This window comes from Bufo gargarizans, chromosome 7 (genome assembly GCF_014858855.1).
Source record: "Bufo gargarizans isolate SCDJY-AF-19 chromosome 7, ASM1485885v1, whole genome shotgun sequence".
NCBI classification, from domain to species: domain Eukaryota; kingdom Metazoa; phylum Chordata; class Amphibia; order Anura; family Bufonidae; genus Bufo; species Bufo gargarizans.
Genome location: NC_058086.1, coordinates 162,562,606 through 162,589,503, shown reverse-complemented (window position 1 = coordinate 162,589,503; position 26,898 = coordinate 162,562,606). Strand labels below are relative to the sequence as shown.

General features: G+C 43.9%; 1 protein-coding gene across 2 annotated transcripts in view; it reads right to left on the bottom strand.

Moving 5' to 3' along the window:
- Positions 1-228: 228 nt before the first annotated feature.
- Positions 229-26,898, bottom strand: part of LOC122943561 (calcyphosin-like protein) — a 59,615-nt gene continuing 32,945 nt past the window's right edge. The window contains exons 2-6 of one of the 2 annotated variants that reach the window (XM_044301400.1): positions 24,131-24,362; positions 14,320-14,503; positions 8,955-9,132; positions 1,527-1,736; positions 229-1,407 (exon numbers count right to left, since the gene is read on the bottom strand). In XM_044301400.1, coding sequence (XP_044157335.1) covers positions 1,306-1,407; positions 1,527-1,736; positions 8,955-9,132; positions 14,320-14,503; positions 24,131-24,347 — 891 coding nt within the window. In that variant the 5' untranslated portion in view covers positions 24,348-24,362 and the 3' untranslated portion in view covers positions 229-1,305. The remainder of the gene's footprint in view (positions 1,408-1,526; positions 1,737-8,954; positions 9,133-14,319; positions 14,504-24,130; positions 24,363-26,898) is intronic. The other variant, XM_044301399.1, reaches the window with a different exon arrangement.

Below are 26,898 nucleotides of genomic sequence, written 5' to 3'. Positions count from 1 at the left end.
TGTCATCTGACTTCTCCTGATGGCCACAAACCAAATTTACAGCTAACAACAAGTTGATCTTCATAGACTGCACAGTGACAACATGTCACACCCAAGTAAAAACTCATTCGGCAGTTTATTATCTTTAGAATTGGGGAGCCATATTTTTATAATAAATTTCCTCCATGCAGGAGATGAAGTAGCATTTAGCCAAATAAAATTATGGTCCAGGGTCAAAACCTTATCCAGGAACACAAAAAGAGCATTAAAGGGGTATTCCCATATATTTATTTTACTGACCTATACAGCTCTGACATATTTCGAATATTTTTACAGACATCATCATTATCACACTTTCCTATATGGAGCTCACAATCTAAGTTCCCCAGCAGTATAGCTTTGAAGTGTGGGAGGAAACCAGAGCACCCAGAGGAAACCCACACAAACACGGGGAGAACATAGAAACTCCATGCAGATGTTGTCCTTGGTCAGACTTTAACCTAAGAGGACCCCAGCGCCGCAAGGCACCAGTACTAACCAGTGAGACATCTTTTTAATCTTTCCCTAGGAAATGCCATAACATGCTTGGTGGGGGGGTCTACCCTTTAAGAACCTGGCCCGCCACTCACAAGAAACAGAGGACAAAGTAGTGGCCTGCACATTGGGTGGTCAGAAGCATTGCTTTGCTGGTAATTTCTAAGAAGAAACTGCACGCACTTGGTTCTAAATTTTGTGGGGTAAGCCGTCAATAAGATGCAAGTGATAACATATCTTGGTGATATACATCACACACCATCATGGAAACTCACTCATGATGCAGCACAAAGTAATGCTAAGCACGCATACTGTATGTTACACGTAGAATATGTTATACATGACAAGAACATCCACAAAATTGCCTTTAATATAAATTAGGAAATAGGGTTCTCTGTACATTGCCTCTAAATAATGGGATAATTTAGGCTAGTTTCACACTAGCGGCAGGCTGTTCCGGCGGGTGACCAGCCTGCCGGATCCGTGCTGACGTTATTGACTATAATGGGGACGGGCCGGAGGTCCGGCGGCAGCACGGCAAACATTTCGAGAGGCAGCTGGAATAAAACGACGACATGTCCGCCCGAGAGGCGGCCAGAATAAAACTACGACATGTCGTAGTTTTATTCCGGCCGCCTCTCGGCATGTTTGCCGTGCTACCGCCGGAGCTAAGGCTAGTGTAAAACTAGCCTTAATCACTTTTGCTAGGAATGATTTTGTTAAGGTTATATGGTGTGTAAGTATGAGGTCAGGTCACTTATTTTAATGGAAAAGTAGGAAACAAATATAATGTTAAATTTTCCAGTTGTTCTTCATCATCACCACAAAGTATGCGTCACTGTCTATGGAGGCACTGACACCACTGTAGTAATTCAGGAATTCTTCTTCTGTCACCTGTGGATAAAAGAAAATGAGAAGGTAAAACACAAAGAAACATGTGCACCCTATACCAGGCCTATACCCTATATCATATCTATTCAGATTCTTCAAGTGTTTTATGCCATGAGACATACCTGTCCATCCTTGTTATTGGGTGAATCAAAGTTCTCCAAGAAATGTTGGAACACTTGTCTCTCATTCCACTCTCCATTCTGATACTTCTGGTGACATTTTGGATTATAGACGCCTTTCAGGTCTTCAACAGTAATTACTCCATTACCTGTCTTATCCATTTTATGAAAAGCCTCTAGTATGACCTGTCTGCGAGCATTGGACATTGGAGGCTGTCGAGAGAGAATTTAGGTGCATTGTTTTTACATTTTTAGTCATAAAGTGATATTATTTAGGTATCATATCCAAATGACATTCAGTAGACAGTGAATGCTACAATTGATTAGTTGGTCATGGTAATGGAGAGCCCATGCTGAAACCTGTCATTCAACAAAAGCACCTACAATGGGCATATGAATATAAGGACTGTGGGATAATGGAAGAAGGCGGCCTGGTCTGATTACATTTACCGTAATGTGTATGACTGGGTGCATATGTGTACCCCACCTGGGGAAGACATGGTGCCAGGATATACAGGGAGTGCAGAATTATTAGGCAAGTTGTATTTTTGAGGATTAATTTTATTATTGAACAACAACCATGTTCTCAATGAACCCAAAAAACTCATTAATATCAAAGCTGAATATTTTTGGAAGTAGTTTTTAGTTTGTTTTTAGTTTTAGCTATTTTAGGGGGATATCTGTGTGTGCAGGTGACTATTACTGTGCATAATTATTAGGTAACTTAACAAAAAACAAATATATACCCATTTCAATTATTTATTTTTACCAGTGAAACCAATATAACATCTCAACATTCACAAATATACATTTCTGACATTCAAAAACAAAACAAAAACAAATCAGTGACCAATATAGCCACCTTTCTTTGCAAGGACACTCAAAAGCCTGCCATCCATGGATTCTGTCAGTGTTTTGATCTGTTCACCATCAACATTGCGTGCAGCAGCAACCACAGCCTCCCAGACACTGTTCAGAGAGGTGTACTGTTTTCCCTCCTTGTAAATCTCACATTTGATGATGGACCACAGGTTCTCAATGGGGTTCAGATCAGGTGAACAAGAAGGCCATGTCATTAGATTTTCTTCTTTTATACCCTTTCTTGCCAGCCACGTTGTGGAGTACTTGGACGCGTGTGATGGAGCATTGTCCTGCATGAAAATCATGTTTTTCTTACCTTGCAGACTTCTTCCTGTACCACTGCTTGAAGAAGGTGTCTTCCAGAAACTGGCAGTAGGACTGGGAGTTGAGCTTGACTCCATCCTCAACCCGAAAAGGCCCCACAAGCTCATCTTTGATGATACCAGCCCAAACCAGTACTCCACCTCCACCTTGCTGGCGTCTGAGTCGGACTGGAGCTCTCTGTCCTTTACCAATCCAGCCACGGGCCCAGCCATCTGGCCCATCAAGACTCACTCTCATTTCATCAGTCCATAAAACCTTAGAAAAATCAGTCTTGAGATATTTCTTGGCCCAGTCTTGACGTTTCAGCTTGTGTGTCTTGTTCAGTGGTGGTCGTCTTTCAGCCTTTCTTACCTTGGCCATGTCTCTGAGTATTGCACACCTTGTGCTTTTGGGCACTCCAGTGATGTTGCAGTTCTGAAATATGGCCAAACTGGTGGCAAGTGGCATCTTGGCAGCTGCACGCTTGACTTTTCTCAGTTCATGGGCAGTTATTTTGCGCCTTGGTTTTTCCACACGCTTCTTGCGACCCTGTTGACTATCTTGAATGAAACGCTTGATTGTTCGATGATCACGCTTCAGAAGCTTTGCAATTTTAAGAGTGCTGCATCCCTCTGCAAGATATCTCACTATTTTTGACTTTTCTGAGCCTGTCAAGTCCTTCTTTTGACCCATTTTGCCAAAGGAAAGGAAGTTGCCTAATAATTATGCACACCTGATATAGGGTGTTGATGTCATTAGACCACACCCCTTCTCATTACAGAGATGCACATCACCTAATATGCTTAATTGGTAGTAGGCTTTCGAGCCTATACAGCTTGGAGTAAGACAACATGCATAAAGAGGATGATGTGGTCAAAATACTAATTTGCCTAATAATTCTGCACGTAGTGTAGTATGGGAAAAAGACAAGTTGGCTGAGGCTGTGTGATTCTTTGGATTATGTTGTGCTGTCCTGGCATTTGTGTGGATGTTACTTTGACACATTCTCCCTACGTAAAAGAATTGTAGACCAAGTACATCCCTTCATGGCGATAATATTCCCTAATAGCAGTGGCCTCTCTAATAAGGATAATGAGCCCTGCCACACAGATAATACATGGTTGATGGAGCACAATGTTTTTTGACAGGTGAGTTGCTGGAGTGAAACAGAGGCACATGAACAAACCTACTGTATATATTGCTTCTAGCGTCAGTACATTTTCTACCCAGTGCTGGATTAACAGCTACACTGCTCAGTTATACTGTATAATGTCTTCCATGCTTCTGCTGCCTCCGACCGTGTGCTTAAAGGGGTTCTCAGAGTTATGGGAAAAAAAAGATATAGCACTGTAAATCTGATGGTCAGCGATATATAACTAAGAAAATATATATTTCCTCATTTCCCTGGTTCTCTTCTGGCCCTTTGTTTAGTTGCAATATAACCAATCTCTGCCCCTCCCCCTGCTCTGCTAAGGGAGTGAATACAAGCGCTGCCCTGAGTGACATGTCTGCCTGCTGGGAGACTCTGCAGCATGTTGTATGTGTAGAACTACAAGTCCCAGCTGTATAATGACGCTGCCAAGGGAGTGAATACAAGTGCTGCCCTCAGTGACATGTCTGCCTGCTGGGAGACTCAGCAGCATGTTGTATGTGTAGAACTACAAGTCCGAGCTGTATAATGACGCTGCCAAGGGAGTGAATACAAGCCCTGCCCTGAGTGACATGTCTGCCTGCTGGGAGACTCTGCAGCATGTTGTATGTGTAGGACTACAAGTCCCAGCTGTGTAATGACGCTGCCAAGGGAGTGAATACAAGTGCTGCCCTCAGTGACATGTCTGCCTGCTGGGAGACTCAGCAGCATGTTGTATGTGTAGAACTACAAGTCCGAGCTGTATAATGACGCTGCCAAGGGAGTGAATACAAGCGCTGCCCTGAGTGACATGTCTGCCTGCTGGGAGACTCTGCAGCATGTTGTATGTGTAGAACTACAAGTCCCAGCTGTATAATGACGCTGTCAAGGGAGTGAATACAAGTGCTGCCCTCAGTGACATGTCTGCCTGCTGGGAGACTCAGCAGCATGTTGTATGTATAGAACTACAAGTCCTAGCTGTACTATGACACTAATACACACAGGATCTTCCCTCGACCTGCAATGCTCTGCAGAACTTCTCTTCCAGCTCCTGTGCCCAGCATTTGTCTCCTCACTGCCTGCAGTTACACAGTAAACACTTCAGCCCTGAGTCTGTGCAGCTGAAGGTGTTAAGAATCCTGGGAGAGAGCAATAAGCAGCAGCCGGCAGTGCAGGGGGGCGTGGCCAACACAGTGACATCTGGTGCACAGATCTCTCAAGCTTGTGCACCGAATATTATCAGAGCAGGGAGAGAATCTGACATCACAGGTCATGTGACCCTCAGTGTAATCTGAGAAACCAGCCACTGGAGATAAAGTGAGTTAATTGGAAAGCTGTTACATTTGCCCAGTTAGAAACATAGAAAGAATAAAAAAAATAACTCGGACAACTCCTTTAATAGAGATAGGGGAGCGCGCTCGCCTATATGTGTGCAGTGTATGGGAGACATTATAGCAGCTAGTCTCCCCCCACTAGCTCAGTGCAAACTGACCAATAAAGATGGAGCCTGCGAAGGGAGAAAGCAGTGAAACAAATGGCCAGATATAGTGCTAATTCTCCAGGCACACATATTACAGCTTATGCTGAAATGACAGCTATCCTTTAAATGTTTGTATGTCTGTAAATGTATGTGATTGTGAATGTCTCAGTATATAACCGATCTGCAAAATGAGTGTGTACATGCATGAGGTAAGTCTTTGGGTGTATTTCTATAACAAAACCATGTTCTAAATGGATTACTTGCATTTCCCTTTGTCCTCAAGGTGTGTATTACTTATCTTTCATGTTATCATTGAGCAGGGTGTGGATACTCTATATACACTCACCTAAATAATTATTAGGAACACCTGTTCTATTTCTCATTAATGTGATTATCTAGTCAACCAATCACATGGCAGTTGCTTCAATGCATGTAGGGTTGTGGTCCTGGTCAAGACAATCTCCTGAACTCCAAACTGAATGTCAGAATGGGAAAGAAAGGTGATTTAAGCAATTTTGAGCGTGGCATGGTTGTTGGTGCCAGACGGGCCGGTCTGAGTATTTCACAATATGCTCAGTTACTGGGATTTTCGCGCACAACCATTTCTAGGGTTTACAAAGAATGGTGTGAAAAGGGAAAAACATCCAGTATGCGGCAGTCCTGTGGGCGAAAACGCCTTGTTGATGCTAGAGGTCAGAGGAGAATGGGCCGACTGATTCAGGCTGATAGAAGAGCAACGTTGACTGAAATAACCACTCGTTACAACCGAGGTAGGCAGCAAAGCATTTGTGAAGCCACAACACGCACAACCTTGAGGCGGATGGGCTACAACAGCAGAAGACCCCACCGGGTACCACTCATCTCCACTACAAATAGGAAAAAGAGGCTACAATTTGCGCAAGCTCACCAAAATTGGACTGTTGAAGACTGGAAAAATGGTTTCTTGAACATGACAATGAGTTCACTGTACTAAAATGGTCCCCACAGTCACCAGATCTCAACCCAATAGAGCATCTTTGGGATGTGGTGGAACGGGAGCTTCGTGCCCTGGATGTGCATCCCTCAAATCTCCATCAACTGCAATATGCTATCCTATCAATATGGGCCAACATTTCTAAAGAATGCTATTAGCACCTTGTTGAATCAATGCCACGTAGAATTAAGGCAGTTCTGAAGGCAAAAGGGGGTCCAACACCGTATTAGTATGGTGTTCCTAATAATTCTTTAGGTGAGTGTATCTTGATATATAATAGTCAGATCTTTACAAAGTTCACAGCAGCAAATCCTATTTAAAACGGATATATCGGACCTTTATGGCTACCGGTGAGACTGTATGATTGTTGGTAGGGAGGAATGTAGCATTACTAGTGTGAATACCTCATTTATACACTTTTCTGACTACATTTTTGAGCATGCAAGCCCAGACAATCTCAAAGCCCTATTTTAAGACATTTTAAAGCCAGAATTTCAGGGTGCAGGGCTTGATAAATGCTTCTCTTTGCATTTTTACTCCACTCCACCTGTCAAGCTGATTTAAGCCATATTTTTTAACTGAGAATTTTAAAAGAAAGTCCCAATCTTCCTCTTCTTACAGGTGACTTAGAAAGTGGCGTAACATTTCAAGACAGAAGTGTTCGCCTGCAGCAGTGACCTGTCACCTGACACATGACATGAGTGATGTACGATCGCTGCTGCAACAGTCCCTCCCCCCCCCCCAACACCCAGTCAACAGGATGTTGATAGCCAGAGACCCAGGACCTGCGGAGGTGGCCAGGGAGCGATTAAGCCAGAACCCAGTTGTGGGGACCAGGTAAGGGTACTTTCACACTTGCGTTGTTTGATTCCGGCAGGCAGTTCCGTTGCCTGAACTGACTGCCTGATCAGGCAAACTGTATGCAAACGGATGTCATTTTTTCTGACTGATCAGGCATTTTTCTGACTGATCAGGATCCTGATCAGTCAGAAAAATGCCTGATCAGTCAGAAAAATGCATTGCAATACCGGATCCGTTTTTCCGGTGTCATCAGGCAAAACGGATCAGTTTTTTTTTTTTTTTTTCATTTTTAAAGGTCTGCGCATGCGCAGACCGGAAGGACGGATCCGGCATTCCGGTATTTTGAAGGACGGATCCGGCACTAATACATTCCTATGGAAAATAATGCTGGATCCGGCATTCAGGCAAGTCTTCAGTTTTTTTCGCCGGAGATAAAACCGTAGCATGCTACGGTTTTCTCTTTTGCCTGATCAGTCAAAACGACTGAACTGAAGACATCCTGATGCAAACTGAACGGATTACTCTCCATATGCCTGATCAGTTATTTTCCGGTATAGAGCCCCTGTGACGGAACTCTATGCCGGAAAAGAAAAACGCAAGTGTGAAAGTACCCTAAGTATGAGCCCCACCACGGGTCCACTACTCTGAAGGGGTCTTTTTAAAAAGTTTCAAGTCGGATAACCCCTTTGAAGATGCACCAAATTTACCCTGTGACATTTGATACATTTGGCTCAAATTATGGCAAAGTCAACTCCTTTAAAAACGGCTTTAAATACTCCCCTCATGATAAATCACCCCCATAGTCCATTTCTCTCCTATGTGTTATACCTATGAGTATTTCTTAGTATTTTGTTTATTAATGATCAAACGATAGGTGCATATCTGTTGGATAATTATGGTTATTTTTGCTTTGCATAACCCCCTGCATATAAAGCAAACAAAATGTAGAAAATTACTTGCTGACTGGTACCCTTCAAGGCTTTGAGGAGTACTGACTGCTTAAAGGGATTTGCCAAGATATCAACTTATCCCCTCTCTGCAAAAGGCAAGCATTTTAAAACCAAAATCAGTACAGGAGTTTCCAGCATTATAAAAACTAGTTTTTATTTTTTTCCAGGTGCAGCAACACTCTTGTCGAAGGGCTGTGTCAGATTTTGGTGCTCAGCCTCAGTCCCTTGAATAGGAATATAGTGTAATACTAGACACAGCATATGAGCAACAGTGGTATGGTTTCTGAAGAAAAGTTTTTTTTTCTAATCCTAGAAAACCCATTTAAGTGGGATTTATGGTGCTTTTTATTAAATTTTTTAGGCCAAAAACACTGTGGGCAGAATGTTTTTGTCTTTAAAGTCTATATACAGAGGGGGAGATTTATCATCCCCCTATGCTTTGCTTTTGGCGATAAAAAGGCACAAAACGAGGTCACAAAAAAATCTAGTTACAACTTGTGTTTTTATACTGCCGTTTCCAAAAAGAGGTGTGGTGAGGCTGGTGAACTGGCGGCACTATCGGTCTCAGAACATTTATCACAATTTATGGCAGAAACTGGCGCAAATAAAGATCAGCATAGCACATTCTGGTCTAGATAAGTCAAATGCAAAGTGTTTTGGGTTTTTGTATTTTTGATGAGTTTTTGGGGTAGGTGACTTTTTAGTTTTTTGTGTGTGAGTTGAGTCCTAAGTATGATTTCTGTCTAGTTGCTCTGGACTGTAATTATATGTCATACAAATAAGCAAAAAAATTATAACCAGTGCCTTCATGAACCGAAATTAACTAAATAATTTAACACATTAGAAAATAGCTGTTCCATAAAGTTCCCATGTAAAGAAAAAGGTATAAAACATCAATATATAAGCCCATGTATTGCCAGCTATTTGTTCTCACCCTGACAGAGTTCAAGAATTCATCAAAGTTGATGGTCCCATCCTGATTTTTGTCAAATTGCTCAAAAATGTCCTGTACTTCTTCCGGCTGTAGGGAGAGACCATAGTTTTGCAGTCCTTTGGTGAATTCTTCTAAATCTAAACAGTTGCTGTAATTATCGTCCATGATGCGAAAAGCTCTGTATGTTGTTAAATAGGAAAAATATAATTTCTTGATTACACTAAATGTTAAGCTTGATGACAATGTAATAGGTATATATGAAAATAAACTTTATCCAAAACAGAAAATCCTCAGATCATCATTTTTTTACATATGACTTTAAAGGCTATAGAAGCTTTTTATTGCAGTTTATATAAGTTATAAATTAACACATACTTGGAATTTGTTCTAATCAAAAATTTCATAGTGTTGCTATTCTGCAGCTTGCATATGTTACAATACGGTGCAAGCTGCTTGATGCCGTTCCGTGCTAAATCTGTCAGACAACTCCCTAAGGCCCCTTGCACACGAGCGAGTATTCCACGCAGGTGCAATGCGTAATGCGAACCCATTGCGCCCACACTGAATCCGGATCCATTCATTTCAATGGGGCTGTGCACATGAGCGTTGGTTTTCACGCATCACTTGTGCGTTGCGTGAAAGTCGCAGCATGTTCTATATTCTGTGTTTTTCACGCAACGCTGACCCCATAGAAGTGAATGGGGCTGCATGAAAATCGCATCCGCAAGCAAGTGCGGATGCAATGCGTTTTTCACGGATGGTTGCTAAGAGATGTTGTTTGTAAACATTCAGTTTATTATCGCGCATCAATGCACATTGCATCCGTGCGATATAAACGGAACAACTGAACGTGATCGCATACAAAACTAAATGAACTTGCTTGCGAAATGATGCATTTTTCACTGAATGCATCCGGACCTAATCAGCTCACGCTCGTCTGCAAAGGGCCTAACAACTCAGTCTGCAGCCCCTCTCTTTCCTCACTTAAAGGGAGTTCAATATTGATGGCCTATTTTCTGGATAGGTCATCAATATCGGATTGGCGGAGGTCCCACTCCTGTCCCCGGCCAATCAGCTTTTTGAAAGCGGCTGTGGCACTCCGGTGAGTGCTGGAGCCTCCTCGCAGCATACCAAGCACAGTGTTGTCCATTGTCTAGTTGCTATGCTTGGTATTACAGCCCAGGTCAATTTGAATGGGAATGAGCTGCAAATAGGCCATGTGACCAATGCTAAAATCCACGGATCACGTACAGCTCAGAACAAGCCACAAAACAACCAGTGATCAGGGAGACATAGAAAAGCAATAGGGTATGACGACTTGGAGCGTGCGGATATCGCTGTTAAAATAAAGTCTATTTAAAGGGACAGTGTCACCTGGATTTCACTTACTGAACATCACCACATCAGTCTCCACGATTTACATTAAAATATACTAGTATTACAGCCCTTTGTCTTTTTAGTTGTCTAGAAAATAGCTTTTAATCATATGTTAATTACCTTGATAAGGAGCCCAAGGGGCTGTCCCTCCGGCCGTTGGAGCCCAGCCGCGCCCATTATCTCGGAGCCCAGCACCGACCCACTGCTAATTTGTTCACTGCTCATCGCCAACGTAATGTGTTTGTTGCGCCCGACATCTCACGCATTTCCGGGTCGAGCGAAGCTGTCGCATGCACACTTCGTTCTGTGAGGCCGATGCAGGACACCGCGTGGGCGCTGACATGTGTATCCACGTGTATCCGCAAGATTTTGGGAGCAACAAACACATTACGTTGACGATGAGCAGTGAATAAATTAGCAGTGGGGCGGCGCTGGGCTCCGAGATAATGGGCTCAGCTGGGCTCCAATGGCCGGAGGGGCAGCCCCTTATCGAGGTAATTAACATATGATTAAAAGCTATTTTCTAGACAAATGAAAAGACAAAGGGCTGTAATACTGGTATATTTTCATGTAAATCATGGAGACTGATGTGGTGATGTTAATAGCTCAGTAAGTGAAATCCAGGTGACACTGTCCCTTTAAATAGGATCAGCTTTGACAGATAAATCTCACCACTACGCGGATGATACTCAGTCTCTCCTCCTGATAAGCCGGTCTGCAGTGCTGGCCAAATTCCACTTGTCACTTCAGCGGTCCGGTGGTCTTTATGGCTTATTCCCTCTGGGCATTCGATATGTAACCAATGAACATGATGTCACTGGCCTAGGTAGCGCTCATCAGAGCGCCGCAGGCTCTTCTAACAAGTGATCCAAGGGGTTCCAGGAGTCGGACCCCCTCTGATCGGATATTGATGACCTGTCCTGAGGATAGGTCATCGGTATTGAACTCCCGGTTATCCCTTTAACAATAGTCTAAGCTCAAAACTGATTTAATTGGATATGATCGGCTTTAGCTTAGAGGAGCATTCAGGAGAGGGGAGAAAGATGCTGAACAGTATCGAGCAGCTTACAATGTATTGTGATATATGCAAGCTGCAGAAGATAAACACTACAACATGCTCAATAAAAAACCAACTGCAGATATGTTTTACTTCATAAAGTACATACAACAGAAGTAAAAAAAGTATAGGTGTCTACAGCCTTTGGCCTCATGCACACGACCGTGGTGTGTTTTGCGGTCTGCAAATCGTGGAACGGCGCGGACATCCTTCAATATAAATGTCTATTCTTGTCCGCAAAGCGCGGACAAGAATAGGACATGTTATATATATTTTTTTTTTTGCGGGGACACGAAATGGAGCAACGGATGCGGACAGCACATGGAGTGCTTCTTTATTCAGGAACACTCCTCACAACAAGGCATATAAAAAGTAGTTTGCAGCAACGTTTCGGCTAGGAGTAGCCTTTGTCAAGCATGTTAACAAGTTAAAATCACAGCCTATAAGTAGCACATGACAGGCCACCCACACCGCTAAGCAGCCAATAAGATTCAAATTCATGTATAACACACCTGTGTATGAAATCAATGGGGACCGACATGCTGAAATAGATTAGCCAGCTGTAGCAAAACGTACCCATGTGAGGCCATCATATACAGAGCTCCTCCGTCCCTCCAGCGTCCCATGATCGGCAGTGCGCATGTCTGCATACGTCATCGCATGCGCCACCATGCGGCGGCGCGCGTATGACGTGCCCAAGTAAATCCGAATGCATAGTTCACGCCGGACAACTTACATCATCAGGTGGCGGCCGACTGACGTCACAAGGCCACTCCCACCTGGCGTTACGGATAGAAATATGCATGAGGACTCAAATGAGGCTGTACATGGAGGGCGATCGCACCACTGTAGCACATGAACAGTGTGCAAAAACGCTCGCCAAGGATAACAACAATAAGGCATAGAAAGCGCACTGCCATTAATACTAGCGCAAGGAAGGAACAGGGAGATATACAAAAACATATAGGCATCACATAGGTACAGCAGGGCCTATATGTGATGCCTATATGTTTTTGTATATCTCCCTGTTCCTTCCTTGCGCTAGTATTAATGGCAGTGCGCTTTCTATGCCTTATTGTTGTTATCCTTGGCGAGCGTTTTTGCACACTGTTCATGTGCTACAGTGGTGCAATCGCCCTCCATGTACAGCCCCATTTGAGTCCTCATGCATATTTCTATCCGTAACGCCAGGTGGGAGTGGCCTTGTGACGTCAGTCGGCCGCCACCTGATGATGTAAGTTGTCCGGCGTGAACTATGCATTCGGATTTACTTGGGCACGTCATACGCGCGCCGCCGCATGGTGGCGCATGCGATGACGTATGCAGACATGCGCACTGCCGATCATGGGACGCTGGAGGGACGGAGGAGCTCTGTATATGATGGCCTCACATGGGTACGTTTTGCTACAGCTGGCTAATCTATTTCAGCATGTCGGTCCCCATTGATTTCATACACAGGTGTGTTATACATGAATTTGAATCTTATTGGCTGCTTAGCGGTGTGGGTGGCCTGTCATGTGCTACTTATAGGCTGTGATTTTAACTTGTTAACATGCTTGACAAAGGCTACTCCTAGCCGAAACGTTGCTGCAAACTACTTTTTATATGCCTTGTTGTGAGGAGTGTTCCTGAATAAAGAAGTTTTCTGGCGAGACGCTGCTGTGGCCCTCCATTCTTTTTACATGCCATTGGACCGCTTTGGATCTGCGATCCCCTGCCCAGCTGCTGCGTATTCACCATTCCTGCTCTTCATAAGCCGTTTGTGTTGCTGCTCCTGAACCAATCTATTTTCAGCACATGGAGTGCTGTCCGCATCTTTTGTGGCCCCATTGAAGTAAATGGGCCCGCATCCAAGCCGCCAAAACGGTGGCTCAGATGCGGACCAAAACAACGGCCGTGTGCATGAGGCCTTTAAATGTTAAAAAAAAACTATACATCAAGCTGGTTCCTATAATACAAAAAATGTACTAAACCAGTTGCAAATATTCAATATCGATAACATATCAGTTAAAAACGAATATAGATTTTGAGAAATCTTACATATATAATGCGTCTGTCTGTCGGGGACTCCAGGATCACAATTATTGGTGCTTAGCTGTGGTATTTTTTGGGCAAGTCTGGGGAGCTATTTATTTGGCACCACTTAGAATAATATGGACGTTGTATGGGAGTATTTGAGAAGCTCTGCTCTAACACTTCTGGCTATACATTTATTACTTGATACAATTTTTTAATTGTTGGGCCCTAAGTACATTTCAAGTGGTGATGGTGAATTCACTAAAAGAGTTCAGGAGGGGCCTGGATGTATTTCTGGAGTGTAATAATATTACAGGCTAAAGCTACTAGAGAGGGGTCGCTGATCCAGAAGTTATTCTTATTGTCTGATTGGAGTCGGGAAGGACTTTTTGTTTCCCCTAAAGTGAGGAAAATTTGCTTCTACCTCACAGGGTTATTTTTTGCCTTCCTCTGGATCAACTTACAGGATAACAGGCTGAACTAGATGGATGGATGTCTTTTTTCATCCTTATAAACTATGTTACTATTTGACTTCAAATCGAAATAAATATTTTTAAAATACATATTATATATATCGTCTTTATTATATATCATACAGTTCATCCTGTTAGTTTTACACTACATCAATATAAAAGATGAAGAAAGAAGAACAATTTATTAGCTGAATGCATACGTGCAGTAACTCATAGTCTTTGGGAATGACTTTGTTGCGAGAAATATACTTGGTATTAAGAGAGGCACAGTCCATAATACTGGTGTCTTGTTATATTGGAATTGGGACTTTGGGACCCTTTCAAACACCAGTGCTGGGGTGGCTGATACCTCTACGTCGCTGGATATAAATCAACAGGCTTTTATTGTCAAATAAAGCTCAGGCAGCGTGTACAATTAAAGTTTAATTTTTTGAGAATGTACCTTCCAAGACCTTTAATTCCGGACGCTCCTCTTGCCAGACACTGCAGCCTCAACTTCTCTATTGGATCCTGGCACTTGGGAATCTGGCGCTGAGCTTTAGACATCATATCTCGTTCAAGTTGAGTTATAGCAGCCATATTGTTTTTAGGAAAATACAACGCAGTGTTGGATAAGACTGGTAAACCTTTAAAATGTAAGCAAATTTAGAAATAATCAATGTGGAAATCTGTATAGCAGTCCATTCTGTTATTTTATTGGTACATGATTACATATATACCTTTCAGTTAGGGGCCGTTCAGAATATTTTGACAGCTGAATCTGGCACAGATTCCTTGCCAAAAACTGGCAACATATTACTTAACTGTTAATAAATACAGATAAAAAGAGGCAGCAAATCGAAAAAGAGTAGGGGAAAGGTAAATTGACCCCGATACACCCTACCTACCTCGGACAGCAGTGAGCACCCTGATGGTGTATGAACTCTGCACAGGAACCCACCCCTACATCTCTGAGCTACTTTCCCGATACACCCCCACACGCACTCTCCAATTCTCACAAGACATCCTTCTCTCCTCTCCTCTTATCGCCTCTTCCCACAATCGACTCCAAGATTTCTCCCGTGCATCCCCCACACTCTGGAACTCGCTACCCCAACATATCAGACTCTCACCTACAGTGGAATCCTTCAAAAGAAACCTGAAAACCCACCTCTTTAGACAAGCCTACAACCAGTCACTCTGCTGCCTCTATACCGTCATGACCAACTTAACCCACACCTACTGTGTCCTTCTCCCATACCATGTAGATTGTAAGCCCTCACGGGCAGGGCCCTCTCTCCTTCTGTACCAGTTTGTAACTCGTCTTGTTTATGCTTAGTGCAATTGTCTGTATTATGTATGTATACCTCTTATCATATGTACAGCGCTATGAAATGAATGGCGCTTTAATAATAATAATAATAATAGTGCTCCTTGGTTGACCCTACGCTGTCCATGTCTGTTTCCCCTACAAGGGTTCTTCAGGGAACCAATATAGGATTAGAGGACCAATACCCAATAAACCAGTCCTGTGATAATGTAAAGCAGTAGACAAGGGAAAACAGTACTCAAAATTAAATTAATACACCAACATAATTGATAGTATACATCATGTATCCTGGCCCATGGACAGAGTGAGTGGCTCTATTATGAGCCAGTTGTATCATACCATAATACTATCAATTATGCTGGTGTATTAAAGGGGTCGTCCCACAAAAAATATTCAATATGTTTCAAACCAGTGCCTGGATCTGAATACTTTTGTAATTGCATGTAATGAAATATTTGGTATAGCTACTGACTTCTATTTGTATAGCGCCACCTGCTGTTTGCCCATTGGGGTTGACACACATGCTCAGTTCCATCCTTCAACTGTCACCAGCTGCAGCGCAAAGAACACGCCCCCCTGAGAAACGGCACACCGCTGAGTTGGCAGCGTGAAATAACTCTAGCACAACAATTAATGGGGAGATCTCTGGATCCATGGGAGGTACAGGGCCGGTTCTAAGTTTGTTAGAAATAGACTGCCATGTACTATGTGATGTCTGATATATATATTTTTTTACATTACTCATGGGATAACCCCTTTAATTAAAATTAGGCCATCGCTTTCTCTTGTCTATGGCTTTACATATCACAGGACTGGTTAAATGGGTATTGGTCCCCTGACAAATCCTTGTGGCGGAAACGCATAGGGTTAACCAGCACTAGGGTAGGTTTCTGTGCAGGGTATTGGTCCCCAGACAAAACGAGACGTACTTATTGTCCGCATTCAATACTAATTTTTTGTGGGTCGGATGCGGACCTATCCACATTTGTATGTCCATTCCGTGGCATCCGCAAAAATATAGAACATGTCCTATTCTTGTCCACATTATGGGCCGGACGTTCGGTTCTGCAAAATGCAGAATGTACACAGCCGATAACCGTGCTGTGCAAATCCGCAACTTGCAGACCGCAAAAGAGGCAACAGTCGTGCTCATGAGCCCTTAGGGGTAAGTAGGGTGTATCAGGGTCAGTTTCCTTTTCCCTACTGTTTTTTTGATATGCCGTCTCTAGGTTTTTCTATGTATATTGTGTGCATATGTTTGTCCTGTTTTTTCTATATTTCATTTGGACTAACATGTTTTGTGCCGTTTCTTTATATTGGTGGTCATATTTTGCACTTTTTATCTGTTTTTATTAAAAGCTAAGTTTTATGTTTCATGAATACAGTGATATCATTACTACAACCATGGTCTGTTTCTGTCTTTGTATCAGGTTATATTCGGTGATCCGTGCTAAAAATCCCTAGGCTGCTTTGCGGAAACCACCTTCCATTGTTCCATTGATGTCCACAGCCACACCAAGAAGGGACGTGTTGAAAACAATAGGAAACTGTTTCTGTGCCAGCCACCAGTAAACAAAGACCACTGACAATGCCAGAATATCTGTGTTGGATCAAAGGGTAATTCAAAAAAAAAAAAGATAACACCCATTAAAAGCTTCTAGTCGATTATTTTAAAGGCTCGGCTTAGACCCAGGGAACGGCAGGTATTGATGAAGGTGAGTATCTCACATATTATTTTTGTTATGCCATACTGCTATTGTTATTTTATGCCACTCAGAGATTAAAAAAAAATGATCGGGTGAAAAACCCCTTTAGGGCTCCTTCACATGAGCGTGACCCTTGCGAGAATCATGCTCCGTGTGAGAGAGGGATTGTGCGGTCTGGACTACAGAAGCGCACGGCATTATCATTATCATGCCTGACCTTTCTGTAACATAATCATAGTGACAGCTTTATGTCAGTATGATTCTGTAGAAGGAAGGTCATGCAGAGACACATAGCATTATAAATCAGCATAATGCCGTGCGCTCCTGCAAGACAAGCGATGTCCAGAACGGAGGATCACGCTCACACACAGAGGGCGATTCCCGCACTGGAAACGCTCGTGTGAAACGGTCATGTTCACATATCAGCAATTAAATGTGATGTGTATTTCCATGGCAGAAATCCAAGGGTGACCCTCAGATTTATGCCATGAACATACTGCAGGTGGGCAGCACATTTGCACAGGTATCAGTCCCATTGTAAGGCCTCTTTCACACGAGCATGTCCGGATAAGGTCCGGATGAGTTACGGCAAACCCGCACGAGTAGGAACGCAATTGCAGTCAGTTTTGACTGCAATTGCGTTCTGTTGTTCAGTTTTTATCCCGCGGGTGCAATGCGTTTTGCACGCGCGTGATAAAAAAACTGAATGTGGTACCCAGACCCAAACTTCTTCACAGAAGTTCAGGTTTGGGTTCAAGGTTGTGTATATTGTATTATTTCCCCTTATAACATGGTTATAAGGGAAAATAATAGCATTTTGAATACAGAATCCTTAGTAAAATAGGGCTGGAGGGGTTAAAAAAAATAATATAATAATAATAATTTAACTCACCTTAATCCACTTGTTCGCGCAGCCGGCATCTCTTCTGTGTTCTTCTGTGAGGTAAAGACCTGTAATGACGTCACTGCGCTGATCACATGGTCCATCACATGATTCATCACCATGGTGATGGATCATGTGATGAGCGTAGTGACGTCATCAAAGGTCCTTTTCCTCACAGAAGAGATGGCGGCTGCGCGAACAAGTGGATTAAGACGAGTTAAATTATTTTTTATTTTTTTTAACCCCTCCAGCGCTATTTTACTTAGCATTCTGTATTCAAAATGCTATTATTTTCCCTTATAACCAGGTTATAACGGGAAATAATAATGATCGGGTCCCCATCCCGATCATCTCCTTGCAACCGTGCGTGAAAATCGCACCGCATCCGCACTTGCTTGCGGATGCTTGCGATTTTCACGCAGCCCCATTCACTTCTATGGGTCCTGCGTTGCGTGAAAAACACACAAAATAGAGCTTGCTGCGATTTTCACGCAAAGCACAAGTGATGCGTGAAAATGACCGCTCATGTGAACAGCCCCATAGAAATGAATGGGTCGGGATTCAGTGCGGGTGCAATGCATTCAACTCACGCATCGCATCCACGCGGAATACTCGCCAGTGTGAAAGGGGCCTAATTTAACAGGGCTAATCCTTGGCATTTCCATCTGAAGTAGATAGCATGCTTCCACTGGCATACAGAAATTCCCATGCATGCAATGCGGATTGCTGTCCCATTTAACACAAATTATGCCGAACCAGCATGGCAAAGGTATCCGCAAACATGACAACAAAGAAAACCAGCACTGATTATAAAATCCACGGATCCTTTATTGTAAATTCCAGTTATGACTAAGGACATTTAATGTCCGAAACGTGTTAACAGGAGCTTGTCCCCACTGTATTCGGTGTCGTCGTGAATTTACAATAAAAGATCTGTGGATTTTATCATCAGTGATGGATTTCTTCATTCTCAGTGGTCTTGGATCAGACCTGTCTGAGCACGGTTAAAGGGGTTGTCCAGGTTCAGAGCTGTCATCCAGGCAGCCCCCCTGAGGCTAGCATCGGAGCATCTCATGCGCTCCCTTGCCCTGTGCTAAATCGCGCAGGGCACGGGCTCTTTTGTTTTCAATAACACACGGCCGGGCAGAAACTTCCGCCCGGCAGTGTGTTCGGTGAGGTCACGTCATTGGCTCTGATAGGCGGGCTTTAGCGCTGCCCTAGCCGTTTTACTGGCTAGGGCAGCGCTAAATCCCGCCCATCAGTGCCGGTGACATCACCGGGCTTCCTGGCAGCCCCATGGAGAGCCCCGGTACATCACCGGATCTCCAAAAAATTCCTTTGCCCTCCGCGATTTAGCGCAGGGCAAAGGAGAGCATCTGAGCATGAACTGCTCCGATGCTTCTGTCAGGAGGGCTGCCTGGGTGAAAATGGAGGTATGTCCGGGTTCAGCTCTGAACCCGGACAACCCCTTTAATTGCAGCTGGAGGCTGCTCCTTTGTAATAAATGGGCATGCTGTGATTTAAAATCTGCACAGTATGTCAAGTTATGTGCGGCTTTCACTGTGACCCTCATTGCAGCATGTAGATGAGATTTTTTAATTGCGATTACTGTAAACGCAGCAGATTTTCCACCTGTAATTCCGCTACAATTGGCCGTACACTAAAAGCGCACGCAGCAGAAAGCAGCAGGCTTGCCTTCTGAGTGTAAGAAATAATCCTTCCCATGAGTGTTTTGCTTTGACTGTTTTTATTATAAGGGACCTAAACCTTTGGGAGAAAGCACGATCATGCAAGCGCTGTCTGCTTTAATCGGTTCTGTTCGGCATGCAGAGTATAGAACCACATAAAGCAGGGATTCCCAACCAGCGGCCCTCCAGCTGTTGCAAAACTACAACTCTCAGCATGCCCTGATAGCTGTAGTTGTGCAACAGCTGGAGGGCCGCAGGTTGGGCATCCCTGACATAAAGTATGTGGGATCCGTACTCTGCAGGCTGGAAGAGCCGAACAGAGCTCATGAAAGCCGACAGTGCAGAACACTTTAAGAAGCGATGCTGCATGTTTTCTCGCAAAGGTTTAGGTACCCTTTAAAGGGGTTATGCCATGATTGATGTAAAAAAATAAAAATCTGATATAATATAGTACATGACAATACCTTTCTAACAAAGCTAGAACCAGTCCTGTACCTCACATGGGTTCAGAGATCTCTCCAGTTGTTCTGTTAGATTATCTTCAGGGGGTGGGTCCTTTCTGCTGCAACTCTCTCACTGTAACTGCCACAGCTTCTAACAGAACATAAGGCTGGCAGCAATTGAAGATTTAAACTGAGCATTAGGGATGAGCGAATCGACTTCGGATGAAACATCCAAAGTCGATTCGCATAAAACTTTGTTAGAATACTGTACAGAGCGAGGGCACCGTACAGTATTTGAATGTATTGGCTCCGATGAGCCAAAGTTATTACTTCGCGAAGTCTCGCAAGACTGTTAAAAAACTTTTACCAAACTCAGTTTTCAAGTTCCAAGGTACCACTAACAAGGTTTTAATCGACTTTGGATGTTTCATCCGAAGTCGATTCGCTCATCCCTACTGAGCATGTTAGACCAGCTCAGTGAGACGAACTAAGGATAAGGAAAAGAACAAACAACAGGTGGCCCTATACAGATATATTTCATTGAATAGCTCACTGGCTATACCAGGGATCAGCAACCTTCAGCACTCCAGCTGCTGTGAAACTACAACTCCCAGCATGCACTCTTACTTGCCTGTTCTTGTAACTCCCATAGAAGTGACTGGAGCATTCTGGGAGTTGTAGTTTCAGAACAGCTGGAGTGCCGGAAGTTGCTGAACCCTGTGCTATACAAAATTTTTAATTAAATGTAATTACAAAAGTATTTAGATCCAGACGCTGGTTTGAAAAATTTTGAATATGTTTTGTTACACAACCCCTTAGTTTTGAGCAAAAAGGCTATTAAAGGGGTTCTCCGGGAATTAAGAAAATGAAAATACTTAAATATTACTTTATTATAAATATATTCCCAAATACCTTTCATTAGTTATAATGGCTCGTTTTGTCTGGGGAGCAATCATCAGGGGAAACAAAATAGCTGCTGTCCTATTAGTGCACACAAAATCCTGTCCTAATCACACAGCAGGACAAGTTACTTCACAACACTGAGGTAAAGAGCTGCCTCATCCTCCTCTCTGCTCTGCTTGTCAGGGATTATGATCCTGAATACAGTTTAATATGATATTTAGCTGAATCTTTGTGGGAATGGAGTTCATGAGGAGACATGAAGTACAGAGAGGATGGACAGGACAGACTGTGGTAATGGAGACCGTAAACAAGTGCTGCTGCTCATCAGCCACATCTGCTCAATTCCAACAGAGATTCAGCTAAAGATCTTATCATCTGTATTTAGGATTATAATCCCTGACAAGCAGAGCAGAGAGGATGAGGCGACTCTTTACCTCAGTGTTGTGAAGTAACTAAGTATCCTCCTGTGTGATAAGGACAGGTTTTGTGTGTACTAATAGAACGGCGGCCATTTTATTTCTCCTAATGATTGCTCCCCAGACAAAACGAGCCATTATAACTAATGCAAGATATTTGGGAATATATTTATAACAAAATAAAATATTTAAGTATTTTCATTTTCTTAATTTCCAGAGAACCCCTTTAACTTTCCAGTTTGCACATTACATTACATTACATTTTTAATATCTGCTCCATTCAGCATTTGTCTCTTTTCTTGTGCTTTCCGGCTCTACAGCTCCACGCCCATGCTGCACTTTCTTATGAATGTTTTATGAATACTAAAAAACGGTCTCATTCACAATTGCTCTTATAGGAGTTGTCACGTTACAACTTATCCCCTAGTACAAGGATGCCCAACCAGCATCCCTCCAGCTGTTGCAAAACTACAACTCCCAGCGTGCCCTGATGATAACTTTAGGCTGTCCAGGCATGATGGACATTGTAGTTTTGCAACAGCTGGAGGGCCGCAGGTTGGGCATCCCTGCCCTAGTAAATACTGAATTTCCCATATATAATTCTAGAACTCTGCATTCAATTATTCCTCCTTGAACACATAAATGGATTAACACCTTGGCGCTATATATATATATATATATATCTGTGCAATGACTCAGCTTCTTATAGTTTCTTGGTTTCTGTTGCTACTGCAATAACCCCTCAGGATTAATCTCCTCTCCAGTGTATTCCCTTGTTGATATCTTGTTTGCATCCAGGAAAGTAGGGCTTATCCTTTTAACCTTGGAGTAATTATAGCTTCTTCATTATCACTAACATCAAATGGATGCATCAGTTGAAGCAAAGAAGAATAGTCTAGAAATGTAAATTTCCAATCCCACAGCAAAACACATAAGTATTTAGCTAAAATAAGGCATATTGTGCATATTCTTCTTATTTATTGTAGATTAAATAACAAAATAAAAACATTTTTGGAATGACGCCCGGCTGAACAGAACCTGAAAAATTTATCATTCAAACAAATGTTGACTACTTTATACATTAAATAAGAGCAAAAGCTTTTTCAGATGTAGGTGCCCTGAACGCCATTTTTTTTCATATATCGCTTTATGCCTAAAAACAGCCTGGTTGAACAAAATCTGATCCTAACGATTCCATTTTAGAAGGCTGTCACTATTATTGCTGCATATTATGCAACCTGCAGGAAACAGTGAGGCAATGCAAAGCCCCAGAGACACGATACACGAGGACTAGAGAGCCCTGCCAAAAATGCCTTACAATCTCACTATACACAAACATATAGTGAATGTGTGCTGCAAGGATCCATACTGCGGTGCCTACACCTACATACATGGAGGCACGCAGAGGTTCCATCAACTTCCATATTATAAAAGCATTCTCCTCATAAGGCATTGCTTTTAAGGGGAGAATAGGGTGTCCTATGAATGCCCTTGTACAGGGTCCTAGTCTTCATGGACCCATGGGGCAAGCATGTGACCGGAGCTGAAGCTACATCTGCACCCTTGATTTACACAAGCAAGTGACAAGCCAATTGAATATAAAAGTTAAAATCTGAGGGCAATATACGGTGGTGACAGAGACCCCGATTCCAGGTCTGGGACAGAGACCCCGATTCCAGGTCTGGGACAGAGACCCCGATTCCAGGTCTGGGACAGAGACCCCGATTCCAGGTCTGGGACAGAGACCCCGATTCCAGGTCTGGGACAGAGACCCCGATTCCAGGTCTGGGACAGAGACCCCGATTCCAGGTCTGGGACGGAGACCCTGATTCCAGGTCTTGGTCACTTACTTTTTTTCCTGGCGGTATCTGAGTGCCGACTATATCTATAACTTTTTGCAATCTACCAATTTGTGATTAGGGGGAATCACACAATAGTGAGAGCACCTATTTGTGTAAACAGGAAGGGTGAGCCGCTATCCATATACGCTTTCTTTAAAGAGGTTAGATGACCTATCCTCAGCATAGAAACGTTTCGACCTCTCCATCTTTCTCAAGCTTGAGAAAGACCGAGAGGTCGAAACGTTGCAATTTTTGGTGAATAAACCAGCGCGAATTGAAGACCGGCGAGTGCTGCAGTTAAATTTTTTATTTATTCTGGATGATTTGGGGATGCTACAGACTGGTATCCAACACTGCGGGCACCACCACCATAGAGACTTTTTGCTATAGATTCGTAAGTGCTGCTACTTTTTTACTTTTTTGAGCTATCCTCGGCATAGGTCATTAAGATCTAATTGCTGGAGTCCAACTATATAGTATGAATAAGCCAAGCACTGCTGATTGGCAGGGGTTACCTGGAGTCGGACCCCCACCAATCTGATATTGATAACCTATCCTGAGGATAGGTCAACAATATTTAGGTCTTGTATAACCTCTTGGGCTTGTTTGGACAAATACTCTTAAATTGGGGATGTGTCAGTGCAGGGCTATGAAGAGTTGCTGCTCTTTGCAGCTGGATCCATGAAATCTTTATAACAATCCCTATGAATATTGTAATGGTAGCCATATGATTTACCATCCATGGCGCGTGCATCAACTTAGTTGTAGGAAAAATGCTCTTGAGATCCGTAGTTATGAAGATCTAATGAACCTACTATGGAGAACAGTTTGGTACCCATTTTCCAAAAAATAAACTGCATGTTTCCATACTGTATAAGAAAACCTATAGATTTTATAGCCATCAAATGAACATCATACTACTACTAATACTAGTTATCATCATCATGTCCTATAGTGAGTAGCTGAAGGGCATTAACCCCGAGGTGCACCCCTTTATTTTACGGTCAATTCTCTTATAATAAGCAGACCATGGACATGAGGAGACAGCAGTACAACAGTCTTACCTGTGGTTGGTAGGGGCCTCTGCTCACTCACCCTCCTAATATCTGAGCCGGGAGCAGGTTGGATACACAGCGTCACCCTCAGCAGTTGCAGCTCATTAATGTAGCCAGTGATGAGATGTTGATTATATCTTGTATCCTTAGTAACTTCAGCATCCTCCTGCGTCATTGCACACGAAAAGGACGGCCCAGCCCTCTGCTGAAGGATATCCACCTTCATTGACGTACCTCACTCCTACAATTCAGGGAGAGTCAACATAAGTTGTAAAAATAGGGTGATAACTGCATATATTCCGGGTGAAGGGGGTGCTATGTATCATTCTGGAGAGCACCTAATAGGCATAAAGAGTCTTAAAGGGATTCTGTCACCTCCCCTCAGCCAAAAAACGATTTAAAAGCAGCCATGCAGCACAGCTTACCTGGATTAGGCTGTGCTGTTTTATCTTGAAATCCGTCCAGCAGTTACTTCAAAAAACGACTTTGATCAATAAGGAAATGCGTCCTGAAGGTGCCCAGAGGGGCGTTTTTTTCTTCCTAGTGAGCCCAGTACCGCCCCTCTTTCAGTGCCCAGCCCGCCTTCCTTGTATTTTCTAACCGCCGCCCCCAGCCTGCCACAGCCTCCCCTCCCTCTCCTCCCCCTCCCTCACGCCGAACGAAGTCTCGCACAGGCGCAGTACCCACTGAGGGCTGCGCCTGTGCGATCATCAGGAGACTGAGGGCGGCAGCTTCATCTTCGTCACTGGGCATGCGCCGAGCCCAGTGACGTCCGATGCTCGCTCTTCCCTCAGTCAGCCTGGGAAGAGCGAGCATCGGACGTCACTGGGCTCGGCGCATGCCCAGTGACGAAGATGAAGCTGCCGCCCTCAGTCTCCTGATGATCGCACAGGCGCAGCCCTCAGTGGGTACTGCGCCTGTGCGAGACTTCGTTCGGCGTGAGGGAGGGGGAGGAGAGGGAGGGGAGGCTGTGGCAGGCTGGGGGCGGCGGTTAGAAAATACAAGGAAGGCGGGCTGGGCACTGAAAGAGGGGCGGTACTGGGCTCACTAGGAAGAAAAAAACGCCCCTCTGGGCACCTTCAGGACGCATTTCCTTATTGATCAAAGTCGTTTTTTGAAGTAACTGCTGGACGGATTTCAAGATAAAACAGCACAGCCTAATCCAGGTAAGCTGTGCTGCATGGCTGCTTTTAAATCGTTTTTTGGCTGAGGGGAGGTGACAGAATCCCTTTAAAGGGGTGGTCTCACTTCAGTAAGTGGCATTTATCATGTAGAGAAAGTTAATACAAGGCACTTTCTAATATACTTTTATTGTCCATATTGCTTCCTTTGCTGGCTGGATTCCTTTTTCCATCACATTATACCCTGCTCGTTTGCATGGTTACAGACCACCCTGCAATCCATCAGTGGTGGCGGGACATCTTTTGACAATTAGATCTTGTAGAAGTCATCAACACACAAGTTTACTTGCTTTTCCCCCACTGTGGATGTTTACTCATTGTGCCCATGGGGCCGCCTAACCCTCCCTCAGTGCCGCTGGCCGGATATATAATCATCTGATGGCCCCCAGCCTGCTGTTCACCCAATGTGCCATAGGCCAGTATAGGAGGCAGTGTAGAAATGCAGCAGGGACACAGATGGGAACAGGGCCGGCGCCACCCATAAGCAAAGTAGGCCACCGCGTAGAGCGCACTCTTGCTGGGGGCGCCGCTCTGGCCGTGACGTAGTAATTGCTGCAGCAACACCCAGCCCCCAGCGCGGTGCGGAGTAGGAAGTGGCCGGTAACCTTCACTCGGGGCCGGGATCAGCGGAGAAGAAGTTCGGGAGGCGCAAGGAGCGGCCATGGTGCTGGTAAAAGAGTTGTAAGTCGCGGGATGGGGGCTGTATGGGTATGTGCTGTCCTGGGGGAGGGAGAGCGGGGAATGAATGAGGGGAGAGCAGCCCGGAGGAGGCGATGATGGGATTAGTGCTGGCAGGATGTGTGAGAGGCTGGGACGGAGCTGGGCTATGGGATGGAGAGGTGACATACAGGTGACAGATGTCTATACATAGCACGGGGGCCTATAGATCAGACTTAGGATGTGAGGACAAAAAAGGGGTGGGTCAAATGGCGTGGTCAATGGGCGGAGTCAAGGGGGCAGCAAAATTAGCTTTTGCCTTTGGTGGCAAAAATCCTTTCACCAGTCCTGGACGGGAAGAGGTCTGTGAACTACATTGGAGATGGCGGCTTGGAATGAGACTCTTTTCTTGGCCACATGGGGAGTATACATGGACAGCACATAGAAACATAGAATGTGTCGGCAGATGAGAACCATTTGGCCCATCTAGTCTGCCCAATATACTGAATACTATGGATAGCCCCTGGCCCTATCTTATATGAAGGATGGCCTTATGCCTATCCCATGCATGCTTAAACTCCTTCACTGTATTTGCAGCTACCACTTCTGCAGGAAGGCTATTCCATGCATCCACTACTCTCTCAGTAAAGTAATACTTCCTGATATTACTTTTAAACCTTTGCCCCTCTAACAGTGGCTCATTGGTTAGCACTGGTGCCCTGCAGCGCTGGGGTCCTAGGTTGGAAACCGACCAAGGACAACATCTGCATGGAGTTTGTATGTTCTCCCCGGTTTCCTCCCACACTCCAAAGACATACTGATAGGGAACTTAGATTGTGAGCCCCACTGTAGACAGCGTGATGCTGATGTCTGTAAAGCTCTGCGGAATATAGTAGCGCTATATAAGTGCGTAAAATAAATACTACTAATGGGGGCACT